The sequence below is a fragment of the Pseudorca crassidens genome, chromosome 1 (genome assembly GCF_039906515.1).
Source record: "Pseudorca crassidens isolate mPseCra1 chromosome 1, mPseCra1.hap1, whole genome shotgun sequence".
Classification (NCBI taxonomy): domain Eukaryota; kingdom Metazoa; phylum Chordata; class Mammalia; order Artiodactyla; family Delphinidae; genus Pseudorca; species Pseudorca crassidens.
This window is the reverse complement of record NC_090296.1, coordinates 13,120,187-13,139,652: the sequence shown is the minus strand read 5'-3', so window position 1 is coordinate 13,139,652 and position 19,466 is coordinate 13,120,187. Positions and strand designations below refer to the sequence as shown.

The window sequence follows — 19,466 nt, the reverse complement described above, 5'->3', positions numbered from 1 at the left end:
TTGTGTATTTTTTTTCAGTCAACACAGTCTATTTATTTCAGGTCAACACTCTTTAATACCTTTTTAAGTCTTAAATCCGTATTTCAAAATGGACAGGTACTTCATATATATCCACTTTTCATAACTCTCTTCTCAGTGTTTCAGCAAGAACTTCAAGCATTTGAAATTTACTGTTGAACAAGAATTACAACTAACATACCAGAAGAACACTAGGAGGTATCTGCTACAGTTAATTTTATGTGTCAGCTTGATTGGCCAGGGTGCCCAGATTAAACATTATTTCTGGGTGTGTCTGTGAGGGTATTTCCGGATGAGATTAGCACTTGCATCAATGTGGGTGGGCATCTTCTAATCTGTTGAGGGCCTGAAAAGAACAAAAGGCAGAGGAAAGAGGATTTGCCCTTTTTTTTTTTTTCTTGCCTCACTGCTTGAGCTGGGACTTCTCATCTCATCTTCTCCTGACCTCAGACTGGGATTTATACTATTGGTTCCTCTGGTTCTCAAGCCTGTGGACTTGGACTGAATTATACCACTGGCTTTCCTGGGTCTCCAGCTTGCATGGCAGATTGTGGGATTCCTCAGCTTCCGTAAACATAAAGCAATTCCTCATAATTAAAAGAAAACTTATATCTCCCTCCCTAGCTATCTATCTTCTATTGGTGCCATTTCTCTGGAAACCCTAATACAGTTGACCCTTGAACAACACAGGTTTGAACTGCACAGGTCCACTTACATGCAGATTTTTTTCAGTGAGTACATTCTCCAGTACCACATAATGCAAGGTTAGTTGAATCTGTGAATTCAGAACCACAGGGGGCCAAATATAAAGTTATATTCAAGTTTCAACGGCGTTGGGGGTGGTAACCCTAAGCCCCGTGTTTTTCAAGGGTCATCTGTGAACATTCTCACAACTACTGTAGATACAGACGTTTTATCTGGAACTTCCTTCAATACACCCTACCAAACAACAAAAGTAAACATACAGCTTTGAAATATCCATTACTGCCATAACATAAAGAGTTGAAATTTATTGCAAATTTCCGAAATCCTTCATAAAAAAACAATTATTTGATTAAACAGTGGAAATTTTTGTTGGGAAATATAGTTTCTGTACATTAGTATCAGAGAAATTCACATAACTGTATTCAAACAGAAGATCAGTTTAGGTTATTTTCAGACCACAATTATGTAACTTACTTCAAAATCCCACTGGTTCCCTCTGAACAGTCTGATAAGAGCTTATCTGATATACTTCAGTGGTAAGTTCTCTAGTTCTGCTAAAAAATCATACAAAACCAAACAAAAGCCAAACAGAGATGTTATGTTTTGATATGGACTGCAGCTATTTAATCGTATTAATCTGAAGACTTATAAATAAATACACTGTTAGGGATTAGCACTGTGCAAACTATCAGCTATCAGTGTGAGCTCTCCATGGCTTTCTCTGGTTACCAAGTATCATTTTGGTTCTCTCTCATTGTTATTAGTGGGTAAAGGTCAAGAAATGCCAACTAAGTACAAAGAGAAGTGATTTTTTTGCATAGTATCTCATTTTTTATTACCAGTTTCTAATGTTTTTCTCATAACATGAGTAGCTATTAAGGAAACAATATCACCTGTATTCAGTACCTCTTCATCTGAAAAAGGCTTAAGTAAACACTAATTAAAATATCTGGGATCTTAGTTGTCAACACTTCTCTAACTGAAGTCTTTTAAATAAAAAGGTTTTCTTTTAATTTTTTTATTTACCTAGGATTCTAAGGCATACAAGAAACCAAGAAGTCATACCTTTCCTTCAAATTATACATTACACACATATTGTAAAAATATTGAAAATTAAATAATTAGAAATTGCATTAAATACATGACTACTTATAATAAATTTAGGAATTGAAAGCATTACTAGAACACAAAAAAGCTGCTCAAATAAAATTCTAGCTTTTTTTAAACAATAAAGTCTGTTACTTATCTAAAAGCCAGTAAGTACACTTCTTTCTTTGGTAGCTATTAAAATGGTTGTGTTTGCAGAGGATTTGTAGGGCAGTGAAACTACTCTGTATGATATGAGTGGTGGATACAGGTCATTTATGTATTTGTCAAAACTCACAGAATGTACAACATAAAAAGTGAACCCTAATACAAACTATGGAGTTTGGGTGATGATGCGTCAATGAAGGTTCAGTGACTTTAACAAATGTACTACTGTGGTGGAAGGTGTTGATAGTGGGGGAGACTGTATAAATGCGGGGGTAAAGGGTATATGGGAACTCTCTGCACCTTCCTCTCAATTTTGCTGTGAACCTAAAACTGCTCTAAAAAACAAAGTCTATTTTTAAAAACTCTTTTAAAATAGTTGCCATTTGTCTCAAAGATTCAAAATACCACCACAAAAGGTGATTTTTCTCTTGAAAGTCCATGTGAGTACTCACTAATATGCCATTTTTCACAAATCTAAAAAAAATTATTTCAAAATGCAGTGTCAGAGAGTACCTGTCAACATCCCCGGTACACCATAAACTCTAGGCACCAGAAGCAAAGGGCATGTAAAGTATGTACATTTTGTAGCTTGAGAAGGTGGTACCTAGGAAAAGGGGAATTAGTGTTTATTTGGGAAAATCTTAATGAGATACACAGAACAAGAAACGAAAAAGGCATGCTTAAGTTACAGCAAAGTATACTTGTGGCCTGAAATATCACTATCTATCTCTTGGCACGTGTGGTACAAGGTAAGAGAGAAAGAAAAATGGAAGATGAAGCACTTAGTCTACCCATTAGCAAAAATAAAGTCACTACTTTCCAAGATCAGGGATGGTGTTATTGGTTTCTCCAAACAACTGTGCTTTTTGGTCATAGCTTGTCTGACCAACTAAACTGAAATTATCCCTACATACTGAGTTGTAATGAGTACCCGAGAGAAACTGCAACAGAAAATATTTATTTGCTACATAATGTTATCATGTATGGCCAGTTTTAAAATACAGGAACATATTCTAATGTTGTGGATTATAGAACAAGCAATTTATATTTAAAAAACTAAAACCAAGGAAGTGATTATCATAAAATATTAAATTTGCTACTTAAGCTCATTTAATTCTGCTAACTAGGATGGGCCATATGGATGATAACCTTATTTCAACTCCAATTAAAACAAAGAGGATGTGAAGGAGGAAACATAGCAAAATGTGTGTACACTGGGTTTCCAATTAAACTTCAACCTTCTGGTGTTTCATTTATTCTTGCGAAAATGTAGTTTTCTATATCTGAAGTTTCTTAGAGATAAATAGCTTACTAAGTGGCAATGTGATGACTTAAGGGTAAGTAATGATAAACACAGGCCACAAACTTTCCCCAAATGAGAAGAGTTGAAGTGGTTCAATTCACTTTTGCTTTCTGAGGGAAAATATGTAGCGAGGGGTTAAACAGTGGAGTTAAGATCTAATCAATCTTGACTAGCACTGAAACAGTGGTAAAGCCTAGTACTAACAGAGACTTGATATAGTGGATTTTGAATATCTATGTAAAGCTTTAAAAAGCCTATAAACATAATATAGCAGCAACTATCTATGATTGATATTCCCATTGACTTTATAATTTATTTAGTTGCCCTAGTAATACTACCCATTTATTTTATTGTCTATTTCGGCCAGTTTTAAAGCATTTCCTTTACTTTGGATATCTGGTAAAATTCATCCCATTTTTTACCAAGTTTGATTTTCTATTAGATCCATTATATACTATAATTATGGCCTCCATAAATAAATTGATAAATGTACTGATCTGTCTCTTCAAATTGGTAGCAAATTGAAAGTCTTCTAAAAGAATGTCAAGTTTGTCACCAAATTAATGTGCAGGGTCTTCAAGATGGATTTAATTTGTGCCACTTGATAACAACCTTTTCTGGATTTTTAACTGTCTCTTTCCACTGGTTCGCTGCTTCAATGTTATTACTGTCTTCACTTATCCAAATCTGTAAAGGAACAGTACACTCATTAAACTTAACACAATAATGGTAACTGAGTTCAAACCATTAATTACTCTTACTAATGAAAGACAGCTGGACGTTTGGTTTACATATTTTCAACTAAACATCTTTTCATTTTTCCAAAAGTCTGATTTCTCTCTTTGAAACTTGATGTTAAAACACTTAACCTATTTAGTCACTGAAGACTATTTTATATGACCCAATTCAATTTAAAAATTCAATGTGAGATATTACAAAATCACTTCCTCCAAAACGGTTATTAGTATCCTTTCTTTCTCAATAAATCTAGGAGCTCAATTTAAAGTTGATTCCAACTACTCAAAAACATTTTTGTAAAGATTAATTGAGACTAATCATGATTTAAACTGATTGGTAAGGAATGTGCATTTTAAGTATCTTTTACATTAAATAAAACTGTAATTTTAATTGAAATCTAATAGTCATTCTTCATACCAAACAATTTCATTGAACCTATCACTTATGTAACTTTATATAACAGATGTGAATGAACTTGGGAAAACTGTAAAGCATTTTGCAAATATAAGATATCACATTGTATGTTATGTATCACGAAGACAAGGTGAACAAGGACACAAAACAACCTGAATCCTCAACTCAGTTACAGCACTAACAAATGCTGTTACTTTGGAGTTAACTTCTTTGAGACTCAGTTTCTAATTCTTTTAAATAAAGAAATTGGAGCAGGGCACTCCAAAAAGGTTTGGTTTTCAAACTTTTTTCTCTAAATTTCTTGGTCTGAAGAACTTTTCCTTCAAATAAAATCTTACAAAACACCCCAACATATGAAACAGATAACATAAGAGTGTGTTGGCGGATAGAGGAGTGGGAGACCTTGATTTCACATGTGCCTGCCCCACCATGGTGGCTCCTGAGGCTACCAGAGGAGCCAGAGGGAACAGATGGCCAACAGGAACCTTCCAGAATTATTACTCTTCACTAAAATCTCAACCAAGAAAGTGGAATCACCAAAAAAGTTATCCTGAAAATCATCTGTCAGGTAAATCTATTCCATTCATACATGGTAGTTGAGGCTTGACAACATGCGAAAACTTTAACTGAATTCATTTCATAGGCCTCACGACTTTGAAAAGTTTGCTAGTTATACTAGGTCTTGAGTTCAAACTCTTTTCCAAATAAGAATAGATGAAGAACAACAGAACTATAGTATTTCTGACAAATATTTTAGGTAAAATATATGAAGTGAGTGAGAGTATCAATCTTTGAAAATTCACATATAATTTGAAGATTACAGGTAGACTGCTAATAACATCTTGTCAAGTAGAAGCCTTTAGACTAATAATACAGATTTTGGAATTTAAGCGTGAGTCAAACAATTGTAGTTAAGATAAAAGATACTGGACAGCTACCAGTAACTCATTTAGAGTAAAGAAAGAACTACGAAAGGAAACAAGTTCCTGTAGGACTGGCAAGTAAGCAAGTGTTATATTGTCTTATACAAATTACTATGAATTTTTCAATAGCTTAATCCAGATGACAATACTGACTAAATAATATCACAACCACTGTTAAAATCGATGTTTTCTAGGAATTCAAATCTAACACAATTCAGCTAATAGCATACAGAGTTAAACATTAAATTGAACATGACACAGAATAAAGTAAGTTGGATACCTTAAGTAAGCCTTAAGAAATTTGACTGAAATACTTAGTGTTCCCTCCTTCACAAGGAACGAGTCAGGAGTACTGAAAAACTGATCTTTCTTACTGATTTTAAAGTTGAAAAGCTCAGGAGAAAACTTATTTTAAGATAAGAAGCCTGACTGCTCAGAAATTCCAACTATTTTTGTATTAAAGCAGAAAGCCTGACAAGATTTGATTTTTGTGGTGAAACTGAATTTTAATTTATGATGAACAATTTTACTCTATTCAACCTCAAATTTATCCTGTATTCCCTTTGTTAACCAACTGTTTAAATGCATAGAAAAGTGCAAGGATAGAACATGAGATAAAAACTCCCTACTAACCTGCCCCACAAAGTGTCTTCTTCCTACAGAGCTTCGACTGTAAAGCTTAATGAGAAAAGTAATTTCTTTTTCATTTTGTATAAGTGGAAAAATCATAGTCTCTCCCCACTTTACTCTTCCATTGGAGGCCTTCAATAAACGTGTCTTCTTCTTATAAATCAACTCTCCCGAGCTAAACATTGCCACCTTCACAAAAAAACCTAAAGAATAAGAAATTTTGATAAATAAAAAATTTTAAATGTCATATAAAGAAATATATCCATATATTGTCATAAAAATATCAATAAGCTACTTTTAAAGATCTGATGAGCTAACTGCCATAACAGGAAATATCTCTAGTAAATTTTATAATTATTATCATAATTTATAAGTAACTACTCTAACCTTAAATGAATTTACTCTTCCTCTAAGCTGGATGCCCTTAAAGACTGGAACTGCAGACATAAATAACAATCAGCAGCAAAGGAGTACACATTGAAAAGGATTATACAAAAGAGAGGTGCCAACTCTTTGGAGAGCTGGAGGAATTTATTTCACAAATTTATATAGGTAAAATTCTTTGCTTGACACTCCAGAAGTTAAACATATGCCCACTAGAGAAAACCTATTCTTTAAATAAGTTTGAGATGTAGAGCTTCCAGTAATGGTAGAATAGCTTTTACAGACTAACCTCTCATAGATGACAATTATAAACTCTGGGGAAAATATGAAAAACAACTGTTCAAGATGCTAAACATTGACGAAAAGCAGAAAGAAACTAGAGGAGAGTCAACTCTTAAAAGATGAGAACTTCACTAAGTAAAATTCAGGTTTATACAGTTTTTCACCTAAGCCTGCTCCCCAGTCTGACATACAGTGCTTACAACTCGAGCAAAAAGTGCAGTCTGACTAATTTGAGAAGTGATGGTACAGAGCTGGGGCTGCCAGACAGCAAGAAAGTAAAGAGAGAGTTTCCAGAAAGGAGGGAGCCACAAAGTAAGAACTGGGGCTGACCATTATTTATAAAATGGAGATCACTGGTAATCCTGATTAGCAGTTTTGATTAAAGGAAGATACCTGTTAATGTAATAAATTGCACTGTTTTGTCCTTGTTTCTCAGAATTAACCCTATATAGTCTTGGTAATTTAACTTATTCTTTTAATGCCAACTTGGACTTTACTTGCTTTTTATTTTATGATTTTTCCATCTATCTACATAAGTGATGGTAGTCTATAGCTATTTTTTGTGTATGCTGTCCTTTCTGTTTTGATAGCAAGAATATGCTAACCTCATAAAGTTACTTTTTCCATCTTTTTTCATGCTGTGGAACAGCTTATATAGAATAGGAATTATATGTTCCTTGAAAGTTTGGTAGGATCTGCCAGTAAAATCATCTTGGCCTCTGCTTTTATTAGAGGCAGTTCTTTTTTTTTTTTTTTTTTTTTGCGGTACGCGGGACTCTCACTGTTGTGGCCTCTCCTGTTGCGGAGCACAGGCTCCGGACGTGCAGGCTCAGCAGCCATAGCCCATGGGCCCAGCCACTCCGCAGCATGTGGGATCTTCCCGGACCGGGGCACGAACCCGTGTCCCCTGCATCGGCAGGCGGACTCTCAACCACTGCGCCACCAGGAAAGTCCTAGAGGCAGTTCTTTAACTACTTTTACATGGTTATTGTTCTATTGATTCCTCTCTCTTCTGGAGTGAATTTCAACAGTTTTTTTCCTCAGAAAATCATTTATTTTATATAGCTGTTCAAATGAATTGGCACAGTTATTATTGGTATTGTCTTCTGTATTTATTTATTTTTATAAATTTATTTATTTATTTACTTTTGGCTGTGTTGGGTCTTCATTGCTGTGCGTGGGCTTTCACTAGATGTGGCAAGCAGGGGCTACTCTTCGTTGTGGTGCGTGGGCTTCTCATTGTGGTGGCTTCTCTTGTTGCGAATCATGTGCTCTAGGCACGTGGGCTTCAGTAGTTGTGGCACATGGGCTCAGTAGTTGTGGCGTGCAGGCTCTAGAGTGCAAGCTCAGTAGTTGTGGTGCATGAGCTTAGCTGCTCTGTGGCATGTGGGATCTTCCCAGACCAGGGCTCGAACCCGGGTCCCCTGCATTGGCAGGTGGATTCTTAACCACTGTGCCACCAGGGAAGCCCTCTTATTTATTTTTGAATATATTCTGAGATTCAAAATTGAAATTATATCCTCTTCCTTGTCTATGTTTTCTTTATTTTTTGCTTGATCCAGCCTACTATAGGTTTGTCTATTTTAATATTCTTTTCAAAGAAAAATCTTTTGGTTTTATTGATTTTGTGGGTTTTTTGTTGTCCCCGTATTTATCAACTTCAACTTTAGCTTTAATTTCTACTTCTACTTTCCTTTGTGTTTGCTGTTGTTTTTCTAGCTTCTTGGACTGTGCTCAATTGTATTTATTTTGTAATTACTTTGTAGTTACAGTGGACATTCATTGCTTCTACCTACCTCCTGATACTTTCTCTTCTTCTAGTAGGAAAGAGGAACACTCTTAGTCCTACTCTTAGTCCTTTAGGTAGGACTGACCTCAAACCTCCCACTCCAGCGGCAGCCATGTGAAGCAGCCCTAGACAACCAAAATATCAGAATCCCTGGCTGTGCTCAAAGGCACAGGCGAGAAAGTATTTTGAGGTTTGTATCTGATATTTTCAGTTTTTTTTTAAATTAAGTTTCTAGTTAGCAGCGTATCCAAAAAAGGGTACAGACCTAGAGAGAGGATAAATTATCTAGGCTGGTGAAATATAGCTGACAGTCTTCTGGACACTCAACCTATATTAACTAATGAGCTAAATAAAGAATAGCATCAAATGCAAGAAGGTCACAATTGGGTAAGAATCAAGAGACCAGTGGATTAAGGTAGACACAGTGGCTAGTAATTTGAAATCCAATAAAGTAATTTTAAGTTAAAAGGTAAGTATGTAAGTTAACTAACAAATGTAACTAAGATTTTAATCTTCACTGTAAGAAACACAGGAAAAAACTACCTTTTACAAATATTTTCTGAAGATTCCACTTTGAACCACTTTGACATACTTACTCAAAGTCAGGGGTGTTGATGAGCTTGGAAGGTATTGAGCCTCAAGAATTTGTAACTGAATTCTGCTATTTACCGCTTGAAAACAAGTCCCCAGTTCAAGTTCTGCATGGCAAACCTGCATATTAAAAGAGTGTCATTTGCTAATCAAGAATAAAGTTTTGGCATATTTCAAAAATTCAATAATAAAGAGCTAAAGTTAGAAATTTTGAAAGCACTGCTTTTTACTGACACACAAAGCTAAGTGTTATAAGAGAAGGGAAGGTTAAGATAAATGTCATGGATTCTGTCAATATGAGGTACTTACTGACTTTCATAAATTCTGATTATATAAGTTACACATACATACTGATCCTTCAAAATCAGGGAAACCAAAAGACAATTCAAATTAAAAAAAAAAAATTAGGGCTTCCCTGGTGGCGCAGTGGTTAAGAAAGAATTCACCTGCCAATGCAGGGGACATGGGTTTGAGCCCTGGTCCAGGAAGACCCCACATGCCACGGAGCAACTTAAGCCCGTGCACCACAACTACTGAGCCTGCACTCTAGAGCCCTCGTGCCACAACTACTGAAGCCCGTGTGCCTAGAGCGCATGCTGTGCAGCAAGAGAATCCACCGCAATGAGAAGCCCACGCACCGCAAGGAAGAATAGCCCCCGCTCACCGCAACTAGAGAAAGCCCACGCACAGCAACAAAGACCCAACACAGCCAAAAATAAATGTATAAAAAAAAAATTAAATTCCTAAAAAGCTTTACTAGAGAAAATGTCAGTGAAATAAACATCAAAAGAGCATATTTTCAAAAGACTTAAATGTAGTCATTTGAATGATTTTTTCAGAATGTATGAAATATGATAAAAATGTTATATATGAAACGCATCATTATTTCTTCATTTGTAGAAATCAGAGGTAGTGTTACCAAAATCAGAAGACAAAGGATTACAATGAACAGATTTGTGGATTAAGAGCTGAATTACTATGCTAAATGAAAGCAAGCCAAAGATGAAAGTTGGCAAGAAGGAAGCTAGCAAAAGTGATGAGGCAGTAAATAATAAGGAAAAGGTCAAAGAAAACCTGAGGCAAACAATATAATGAAGGAGATTTAGCAAGGGGGAAAAGCTAAAATGTGCTCTTCAGTATTGTTAAGAACAGAAGAAAGTAATTTGCCTTACACAAGCCAACCTATTTACATGGATTCCAGCATCCTTGGAGTGAAAAATAAAAGAGAGAAACATAAGTCGGCCAAATACAAAAACATTACTGTTCACATGATGAAAAGAGTAAGTATGGGATTAAAGAAAGAACATGTTAACAGATCTCACTAGGGCGCAGCACAGACTGACACAAAAGTCTTTGCTAGTATTGATTCCAACAAAGCTATAAAACAGCTGACTGATACTTCATCAAGCGATTTATATTTGATAATCACGCAGTATTCCCCAGTAACTGAAGCATGGATCATAAAAAAGAACTTTCTTATGTACATGCCATTGACTGAATCTTGGATATTTTCTTAATACAAATTCTGTAATGGTCAAAATAGCCAAAATTGGTCATGCCATAAGAAAGCAAAAGATACAAAGTGAAAAGTGAATCACTTAAAAGTATAAAATCGGGCTTCCCTGCTGGCGCAGTGGTTGAGAGTCCGCCTGCCGATGCAGGGGACACGGGTTCGTGCCCCGGTCCTGGAAAATCCCACATGCCGCGGAGCAGCTGGGCCCGTGAGCCATGGCCGCTGAGCCTGCGCATCTGGAGACTGTGCTCCGCAACAGGAGAGGCCACAACAGTGAGAGGCCCGCGTACCGCAAAAAAAAAAAAAAAAAAAAAAAAAGTATAAAATCATCTGTTGAGGTTACACTCCCTCTTGAAAAATCTAAAATGATGATAAAAATTGTCTACTTTAGCAATAAATGCTGAATTCTAATAAATAAGTGAATGTACAGCTTTTGCTTTTAATCAGAATAAGGATGGATTAATAAATCTTTTTACATGAACTAATTTTGGTATCCATATATAACACCTTTGCTGATTAAAAAAACAAATGTTGCAGTCCTTGGCATTTAAAAAATACAGTTATTTATTGTTTACAAGATACAAAGGAAACCATGGATAACATTTTTTCATTAATTACTTTCATTACGGTTTTGTACCCACGATATAATAACACTTATGAAAACATCTAAAAGTGGCAAAACTTCTCTTAGTGTTTACACACTTGTAGAGTTTCACTCTCATAAAACAGAGCAGCACTTGGCAATGGATTTACCATTTCTTACTTGCCAAGGTTATTTCATAAATTCAATTTATATTCCAAGATATTAATTCAGATCATGAAAAACTATTCAAAGTGGTTTTCAATCTCATAATAACCAAAAAATTAAAATTCTAATCGATTAGTAGGTATACATGAAGAGCATTTTTAATGAGCACAAAACTGTGGAAGATAAAACATACGACCTCTGTTCCTGAACAATGTATCATTTTTTAAAGAAAAGAGAACTTTTTGAGCTTCCTGGATAAAATGTTAAGCATAATTAAAGAAATTCCTTATCTGGTGGTTTTTGAGAATATCCTCTTAGGGGGACAATACATAGCTGATAAAAGATATTTTCACATATTGAGGTCTGGGGAAGTCATTCTGGCTTATACATGAGTTAACTTGAATTTTATGCTATAACGAAAACAGCCTGTTTGTGGCCTATCAAGCATACATTGTACATCTGCTTTAATTATTAAAGAAAAGGGCGCACTGCCCAGAAGTAAAGAATGTCCATGTTAAAAATAAAGATTAGGGCTTCCCTGATGGCGCAGTGGTTGAGAGTCCGCCTGCCGATGCAGGGGACACGGGTTCGTGCCCCGGTCCGGGAAGATCCCACATGCCGCGGAGCAGCTGGGCCCGTGAGCCATGGCCGCTGAGCCTGCGCGTCGGGAGCTTGTGCTCCGCAACGGGAGAGGCCGCAACAGTGAGAGGCCCCCGTACCGCAAAAAAAAAAAAATATTAAATGCCTCCCTTCCTGGGATGCCACTGCTGGTCCCCCATCCAGGATAAGATTCCCTTCCCAGGTGCCAAGGCCATACTGACTTGCTGTGCACATGCTGTAAACCCTGAAGGAATGTATCCCTGACTCGTTTGATGTTTTTTTTCTGACAAGATATAAAACTGTGCTGAAAACCATGCTTCTCCAGAGCAGTTCCTCAGAGTTATCCGAGAGGCTGTTTTCTGGGCTACAGTCCTCAGTTTGGCTCAAATAAAACTCTTTTCGATTCCTATTATAGACTGTTAATTGATCATTTTCTTCGACACGGTAAAGAGAGCTGGCTGTGGAATCAGAATACCTCGGTTCAAATCCTGATTCCCCAACAACAGGCTGTATTCAGGCAAGTGCTTCGAGGTCTTGCTCTCCACAATAGGGATGACAAGAGCAGCAAGCTCGTAAGTTCGGTGTGAGCATTAAATCACTTAGGACCAAGTCAGTCATATGCTAAGTTTCTTCAAATGTCAGCTATTTCTTCAGGGAAACCTTATGTCTTCTACATTATTCAACACAGAAATTTGAGTTGTCAGCTAGTTGTTAAGGTCAAAAACTCTGTACTCAGGAAATTATTAGCTCTGTATGAAAATTCTGCTGTTCATGATAAAACAGTTGTCAGTGTGAAGGATGGGTATGTAAATCTGGCTCTTTCAATGTTACAATTAGAATATCAATTTTCCTCCTCAACACAGAAAACAAAGCATATTATTCTTGCTTTTAGCCAATAAGAAGAAACATTCACACTCAGTAATATAAATTTACTGGTCCAATATAGCCTGAAAGCCCTTCTTTCAAGCCATCAATCTTTGTATCACTAGCACGTGGCATACAACAGATAGACAAATGTTTATAAAACATCTGATATGCAAAATATAATTTTGTAGAAACTGTGCCATAATCATTCATTCAGATTCTCCAAGGCAGATTAAGATTATAATGTCTCAATTCCCCAGAAAATACATTTGCTGAGTTATCTTCTACTATACTCTATACTAATTTTTAAAGATTTAATCTACTAAAAAAACCAAAAAACCTATGAGGCAGATTACTGCCCTAGAAAATCTCAAGGCTATGGGAGAAGTCAGATATGCAATCATAATAAAATGCTGTGTTATAATAATATTAAAAAAGATTCAATCTATGAATTATCCATTTAAATAGTAATATGTGCCTTTTGTAAAATATGGTTGCAGATTACTGTCTACTAAGCTAGTAGTAGATGTAAATGATAAACAAGATGTAAGTGATAAACTCCTGTCACAGTTAGAAAACAAATTTGCTATACTTTAACAGAAAACAACAATCTAATTTAGCATGCTTCCATTCATCATTTATTCTTTCATATCAACCTACATACAAATATTCAATGCCAAGAATATGATGGGCCCTTACTACGGGCACAGTAAAAAATGAAGAAAAATGATGGAAGCTCAAGCCTTTTTTTTTTTAAAACGAGTAACTTAAATAATTCTAAGTTATAATAAATGCTATAAAGAAAACACATTTGGTGTGGAGACAGAAAATAATAGACAAGAAATAACAAGATTTTTCAATTCTTCTTGATTAATCTTTTGTTCTTTATTTTTTAATCCCTAATTTCCCCTCAATTCAGTGGTTCTCAAGCTAGGCTACACATTAGAATCACCTGAGTAGCTTCTGAAAATTACAGATGCCTCTGGCTCACTCCTCCCCAAATTCTGATTTAATGGTTTAAGTATGGGCTTTTTTTTAAAGCTCCCCAGGTGATTCTAATGTGTAGCCAGGTTAAGAACCACTTCAAGCACCTTAAACATTTTTGAAAGTAGGTAAAATATAAATCCTATGTAAATTTAAAATCACATATAAGTTCAACCGTATAAAGCGTTATGACTGATTTCTATATATATTATCCTGACACAGAAACTACATAATTAAATCATTAGGAATTTCTAAACAACTTAAACAGTGTTCAGCTGGCTAGTTGAAAGAAGCAACTACTGGGTCTCAAAAATCAATCAGCACTATAGATAATGAAGTTCTTTACAAAAAAACACCAGCTGTAAGATCCTCCATTCTACCCAATTTATGGACATGGTGCTTACTCATGATTAAAACTTTCCTAATCTATTTCAAGGCAATCTCTCATTGAGTTTGGAGTTTATTGATTCTGTCTTGCTTTTCCTAAGTTATCAGCTACTGAAAAAAAAAAAAACCTAAAAAATTATTTAAAATTATTCATACTTAGGGTTATTACATTGAAGTATGAAATATTAATTAAACATGTACTAGGAGAAAGTAACCCTAAGGTTATTTTCCAATGGAGAAAGAAAAGGGGCTCTGTTAACATTTTATCAACTTTTAAAAAAATTATTAAATAATGACATAATTACAACTTTTTTACATTACATTTATGTTACTATTGCTTCTTGAGAGCCTTCCTGATCCTTTAATATATTCTAGTTTTCAAATTATACTCCAACAAACAAAAATTCAACCATTAAATAATTCTCAAAGTGTGAAATACTTTACATATTATATCACTTACAGAAATTTTTGAAGGTGGTGATATATCCAAAGAGTAATCCATTTCCTGTGTGCTAAGAGTTCTGAGTGATAGTGAGCATTCTCCAATAGTTTTCTTCCTGGGAGTTTGGGTTTGAATCTTAAATACAAGTCTTACAGTTTGTAGACTGTGGAATTTAATAGCAAATACAAACGTTTCCATAAATTCAATAGTCTAAAATAAAAATCAAGAAAATATAAAATATATTAATAGAATGACTGAAAAAAGGGTCATATACCAATACAAAATAAACAAAAATAACATTTATAATCTAGGAAAGGCAAATTTAATATTTTTACAATAACAAAAAATATTTTTTAATGAAAATGAAAATGAGAATGGCCATGACTTGCTTTTCCAAAATTTATTCTGGATACTGCCCTTCTTAATTTCACAAATCCTTTTAATTACTTAGTCAGGAATTTAGTCAATATCAACACCAAGTTCACCAGAATACAGCTTTTTCCCTTTTCAAAAATTAGGTTGCTCTCCATCTTTGGTTCTGGAGTATCATTCCTGCTATTCACCACACTTCTTCAACAGTTAATGACAGTACTTCAAGAATCTCATGCAAGCTCTCACAGTATGTAAAATCTAATTTGTTCACATTAATAAGAGACTTGAATTATTTCTTTAAAGGAGATATTCTTTGTCTAATGTTCTTCCCATCTAATTTGGGGTTCATTTTATCTTTTAGTGATGTTTGTTCCACTCTTTCCTAACTGAAAATCGATCTCCTTGATAAGAGAAGACAAAAATGTGAGTTTCAAGTTCTACCTTCTCTCATAATCTTCCACTGCAGGCAGCAAGTCAGTGTTTTCCATGCCCAGACTATTTTCAAATGTTCTTTTTATTACTTTTAATATTTTTAAAACCTTGGCTTACTGTGACCTAACATCTTCTTGACACTAGACTGTTTTCTGCTTATAAACTTCCTAACATCAATATTTTAGATACTGTGCCCAAATGTTCACTTTTACGGTAATCACTTATGTCTGTGTAGTCAGAATTGTGTTTCTGAGAGCCTCCCAACCACCTGCGCTTTCTTTTTCTTCCAATCTCAAGCCATAGATCACATCAATAATACAGTAAGCATAAAATGTTTAATTTTTAAACTCAGATGCAGTGAGCTTACAAATGAAGTACGTGTACTGGTTTACTTTACATTTTGCCATAATAGGGGACTCCTAAACAACTTAATAATAAATTTTAAAAGATTCCAAGCAAGTTTTAATATGAGAACATTTCCCCCTAACTTTTCCTAAGTTAGCTGAGTTTTATTTGAAAATCAAAAAGTCAAAGTGTTTAATTCACTAAGTATTCATCTGTGAGTATCAGGATTAAAACCAGAGTTAAGATTTATTTCCATCTAGACTTTCTACAATGCATATTTTTGTAAAGTGAGATCCTAATATTTACACATAAATTTTGATTACTGCTTTTTCACTTATTAAGAACATTTTTCCACGTCCTTAAAAACTCTTCCTAGGGCTTCCCTGGTGGCGCAGTGGTTGAGAGTCCACCTGCCGATGCAGGGGACACAGGTTTGTGCCCCGGTCCGGGAAGATCCCACATGCCGCGGAGCGGCTGGGCCCGTGAGCCATGGCTGCTGAGCCTGCGTGTCCGGAGCCTGTGCTCCGCAACGGGAGAGGCCACAACAGTGAGAGGCCTGCGTACCGCAAAAAAAAAAAAAAAAAAAAAAACTCTTCCTAAACATTATTTTTCATGGCTGCCTAGTATTCTATCACATGGTGTTATGGTTTGAATTGTGTCTCCCCAAAAAAAGATGTGTTGAAGTCCTAACCCCCAGTAACTCAGAATGTGGCCTTATTTGGAAATAGGGTCATTGAAGATGTAATTTGTGAAGTTAAGATAAGGTTACACTGGAGTAGGCAGACCCCTAATCCAATAAAACTGGCGTCCTTATAAGAAGATAGCCATGTGAAGACACAGAGACACATAGAGATGAAAGACACGTGGCCATGTGAAGATGAAAGCCAATGATTAGAGTGAAGCCAAGGAATGACAGGGATTGCTGGCCATCACCAGAAGCTAGGAGAGAGGCATGGAAGAGATGGAACAGATTCCCCTTCAGAGAAGGAACCAACACTGCTGACACCTTGATTTCAGACTTCCTCTGAAACAGTGAGAGAGAAATATTTGTTGTTCTAAGCTACCCAGTTTGTGTTACTTTGTTAACAGCACCCATAGGAAACAAATACACAAATACATGGTATACCAAGAGTTTTCTCCACCATTCCCCTATGGGAAACATTTAGATAGTTTCCAACTTTTCCTCGATGAACAAAACTGCCAAGAATACTTTATATATATTTTGTTTGCATCTTAGATTATTGCCATGAAGTAGATTCCAAGTAGAAACACTATGTTAAAAAGTATAAATATTTTAAGGTTTTTTCTTTTTAAAAAAAATCATTTATTGAAGTATAGTTGATTCACAATGTTGTATTAGTTTCTGATGTACAGCAAAGTGATTCAGTTATACATATATTCTTTTTCATATTCTTTTCCATTATGGTTTATTACAGGATACTGAAGATAGTTCCCTGTGCTATACAACAGTAGGAACTTGTTATCTATTTTATATATAGTGTTTGTATCTGCTAATCCCAAACTCCTAATTTATCCCTCCCACAACCCCTTTCCCCTTTGGTAACCGTAAGTTTGTTTTCTGTCTGTGAGTCCATTTCTGTTTTGTAAATAATTTCATTTGTATCATATTTTAGATTTCACATATAAGTGATATCATATGATATTTGTCTTTCTCCTTCTGACTTACTTCACTTAGTATAATCTTATTTTAAGGTTTTAATGTATATTGTCAAAATAATTTCCAGAAAGTGTTATGGTCTAGAGTGCTTGTAAAATTTTCCTAATTTTTATAAGCAAAAAAAGAAAGAAAAGAGAAAGCAATATGTAATTTAAATTTGTATATCTATGAATACTAGTGAGAGTAAATTTTTTTCATGTTTATTAGTCATTTGAATTACCTTATTTTTAAATGATATGCTCTTGTAGAAGTTGCATTTGTATGGAAAAACACTAACCATTCAACCCATATCAGAAGACAAAAATGAAGATATATTTAAAGTGAAATCTATATATAAAACAAATTCAGGATCAGAAGTCTTCCAGTTACGATCATTGAAAGTATTTAAAAGAAATTAATTGTAATCATGCAATTATTTCTCAAAGCAAAAGTGGAGTGGGGGAGAGAGGATGAAAATATACACATATATTTATACAAGAAAAGTAAATACAAGAAAAGTAAATAGTTTCATTAGATATTACTCATCTTCTATATATTTTAGTGATTAAGGTTTTCTTTTTATATACAATGGAATATTACTCAGCCATAAAAAGAAACGAAATTGAGTTATTTGTAGCGAGGTGGATGGACCTAGAGTCTGTCATACAGAGTGAAGTCAGTCAGAAAGAGAAAAACAAATACCGTATGCTAACACATATATATGGAATCTGAGGGGGAAAAAATGGTCATGAAGAACCTAGGGGCAAGATGGGAATAAAGACACAGACCTACTAGAGAATGGACTTGAGGATATGGGGAGGGGGAAGGGTAAGCTGTGACAAAGTGAGAGAGTGGCATGGACATATATACACTACCAAATGTAAAATAGATAGCTAGTGGGAAGCAGCCGCATAGCACAGGGAGGTCAGCTCGGTGCTCTGTGACCACCTAGAGGGGTGGGATAGGGAGGGTGGGAGGGAGGGAGACGCAAGAGGGAAGAGATATGGGAACATATGTATATGTATAAATGATTCACTTTGTTATAAAGCAGAAACTAACACACCATTGTAAAGCAATTATACTCCAATAAAGATGTTAAAAAAAATTAAAAATAAATGCATCTTAATATTGGACAATGAAATATCAAGTATTTCTGAGGCTCAAAACGATCTTTAAAAAAGCAAGGGGTGGGGCTTCCCTGGTGGTACAGTGGTTGAGAGTCCGCCTGCCGATGCAGGGGACGCGGGTTCGTGCCCTGGTCCGGGAAGATCCCACATGCCGCGGAGCGGCTGGGCCTGTGAGCCATGGCTGCTGAGCCTGCGCGTCCGGAGCCTGTGCTCCGCAACGGGAGAGGCCACAACAGTGAGAGGCCCGCGTACCGCAAAAACAAAAACAAAAACAAACAAACAAAAAAAAGCAAGGGGTACATAATTTGTAGTTTTCCAAAAATAAAACACTTTCTTATTCCAATTCTTTACATGGGTTAAAGTGACAAATAGAAAAACATAAAAAGATAGTCAAACACAAACACTTACATTAGAGCCTTCCTTGACTGAAGATTTGAAATGTACTGGTTTGGGCAATGTTAGTATTCCTTTTATAGAAATAGTAGGATTATCTCCATAACTAGAGGGCCAACTTAAATCTCTGCACTAGAAAGATAAAATAAAAATACAGTTTGAGTTTTACAAAGGACCCTGACAATACAAATATTTGATACATTTCTTGAGTTAATGACTTAAATAAAAACTATAGGGCTTCCCTGGTGGCACAGTGGTTGAGAATACGCCTGCCAATACAGGGGACACGGGTTCGAGCCCTGGTCGGGAAGATCCCACATGCCGCGAAGCAACTAAGCCCGTGAGCCACAACTACTGAGTCCGCGTGCTGCAACTACTGAAGCCAGCATGCCTAGAGCCCATGCTCCGCAACAAGAGAAGCCACCACAACAAGAAGCCCACACACCGCAATAAAGAGTGGCCCCCGCTCGCTGTAACTAGAGAAAGCTTGTGCATAGCAACGAAGACCCAACACAGCCAAAAATAATAAATAAATAAATTTATAAAAAAACTATAAAAGTAAACTTTAGTC

The 19,466-nt window shown here is 35.6% G+C and overlaps 1 protein-coding gene across 4 annotated transcripts in view; it reads right to left on the bottom strand.

Annotated features, from left to right (window-relative positions):
• Positions 1–1,319: 1,319 nt before the first annotated feature.
• Positions 1,320–19,466, bottom strand: part of TC2N (tandem C2 domains, nuclear) — a 46,153-nt gene continuing 28,006 nt past the window's right edge. For 3 of the 4 annotated variants that reach the window (XM_067727533.1, XM_067727524.1, XM_067727552.1), the window contains 5 exons: positions 18,911–19,027; positions 14,588–14,779; positions 9,037–9,151; positions 5,989–6,188; positions 1,320–3,967 (listed from right to left, as the gene is read on the bottom strand). In XM_067727533.1, coding sequence (XP_067583634.1) covers positions 3,857–3,967; positions 5,989–6,188; positions 9,037–9,151; positions 14,588–14,779; positions 18,911–19,027 — 735 coding nt within the window. In that variant the 3' untranslated portion in view covers positions 1,320–3,856. The remainder of the gene's footprint in view (positions 3,968–5,988; positions 6,189–9,036; positions 9,152–14,587; positions 14,780–18,910; positions 19,028–19,466) is intronic. The other variant, XM_067727543.1, reaches the window with a different exon arrangement.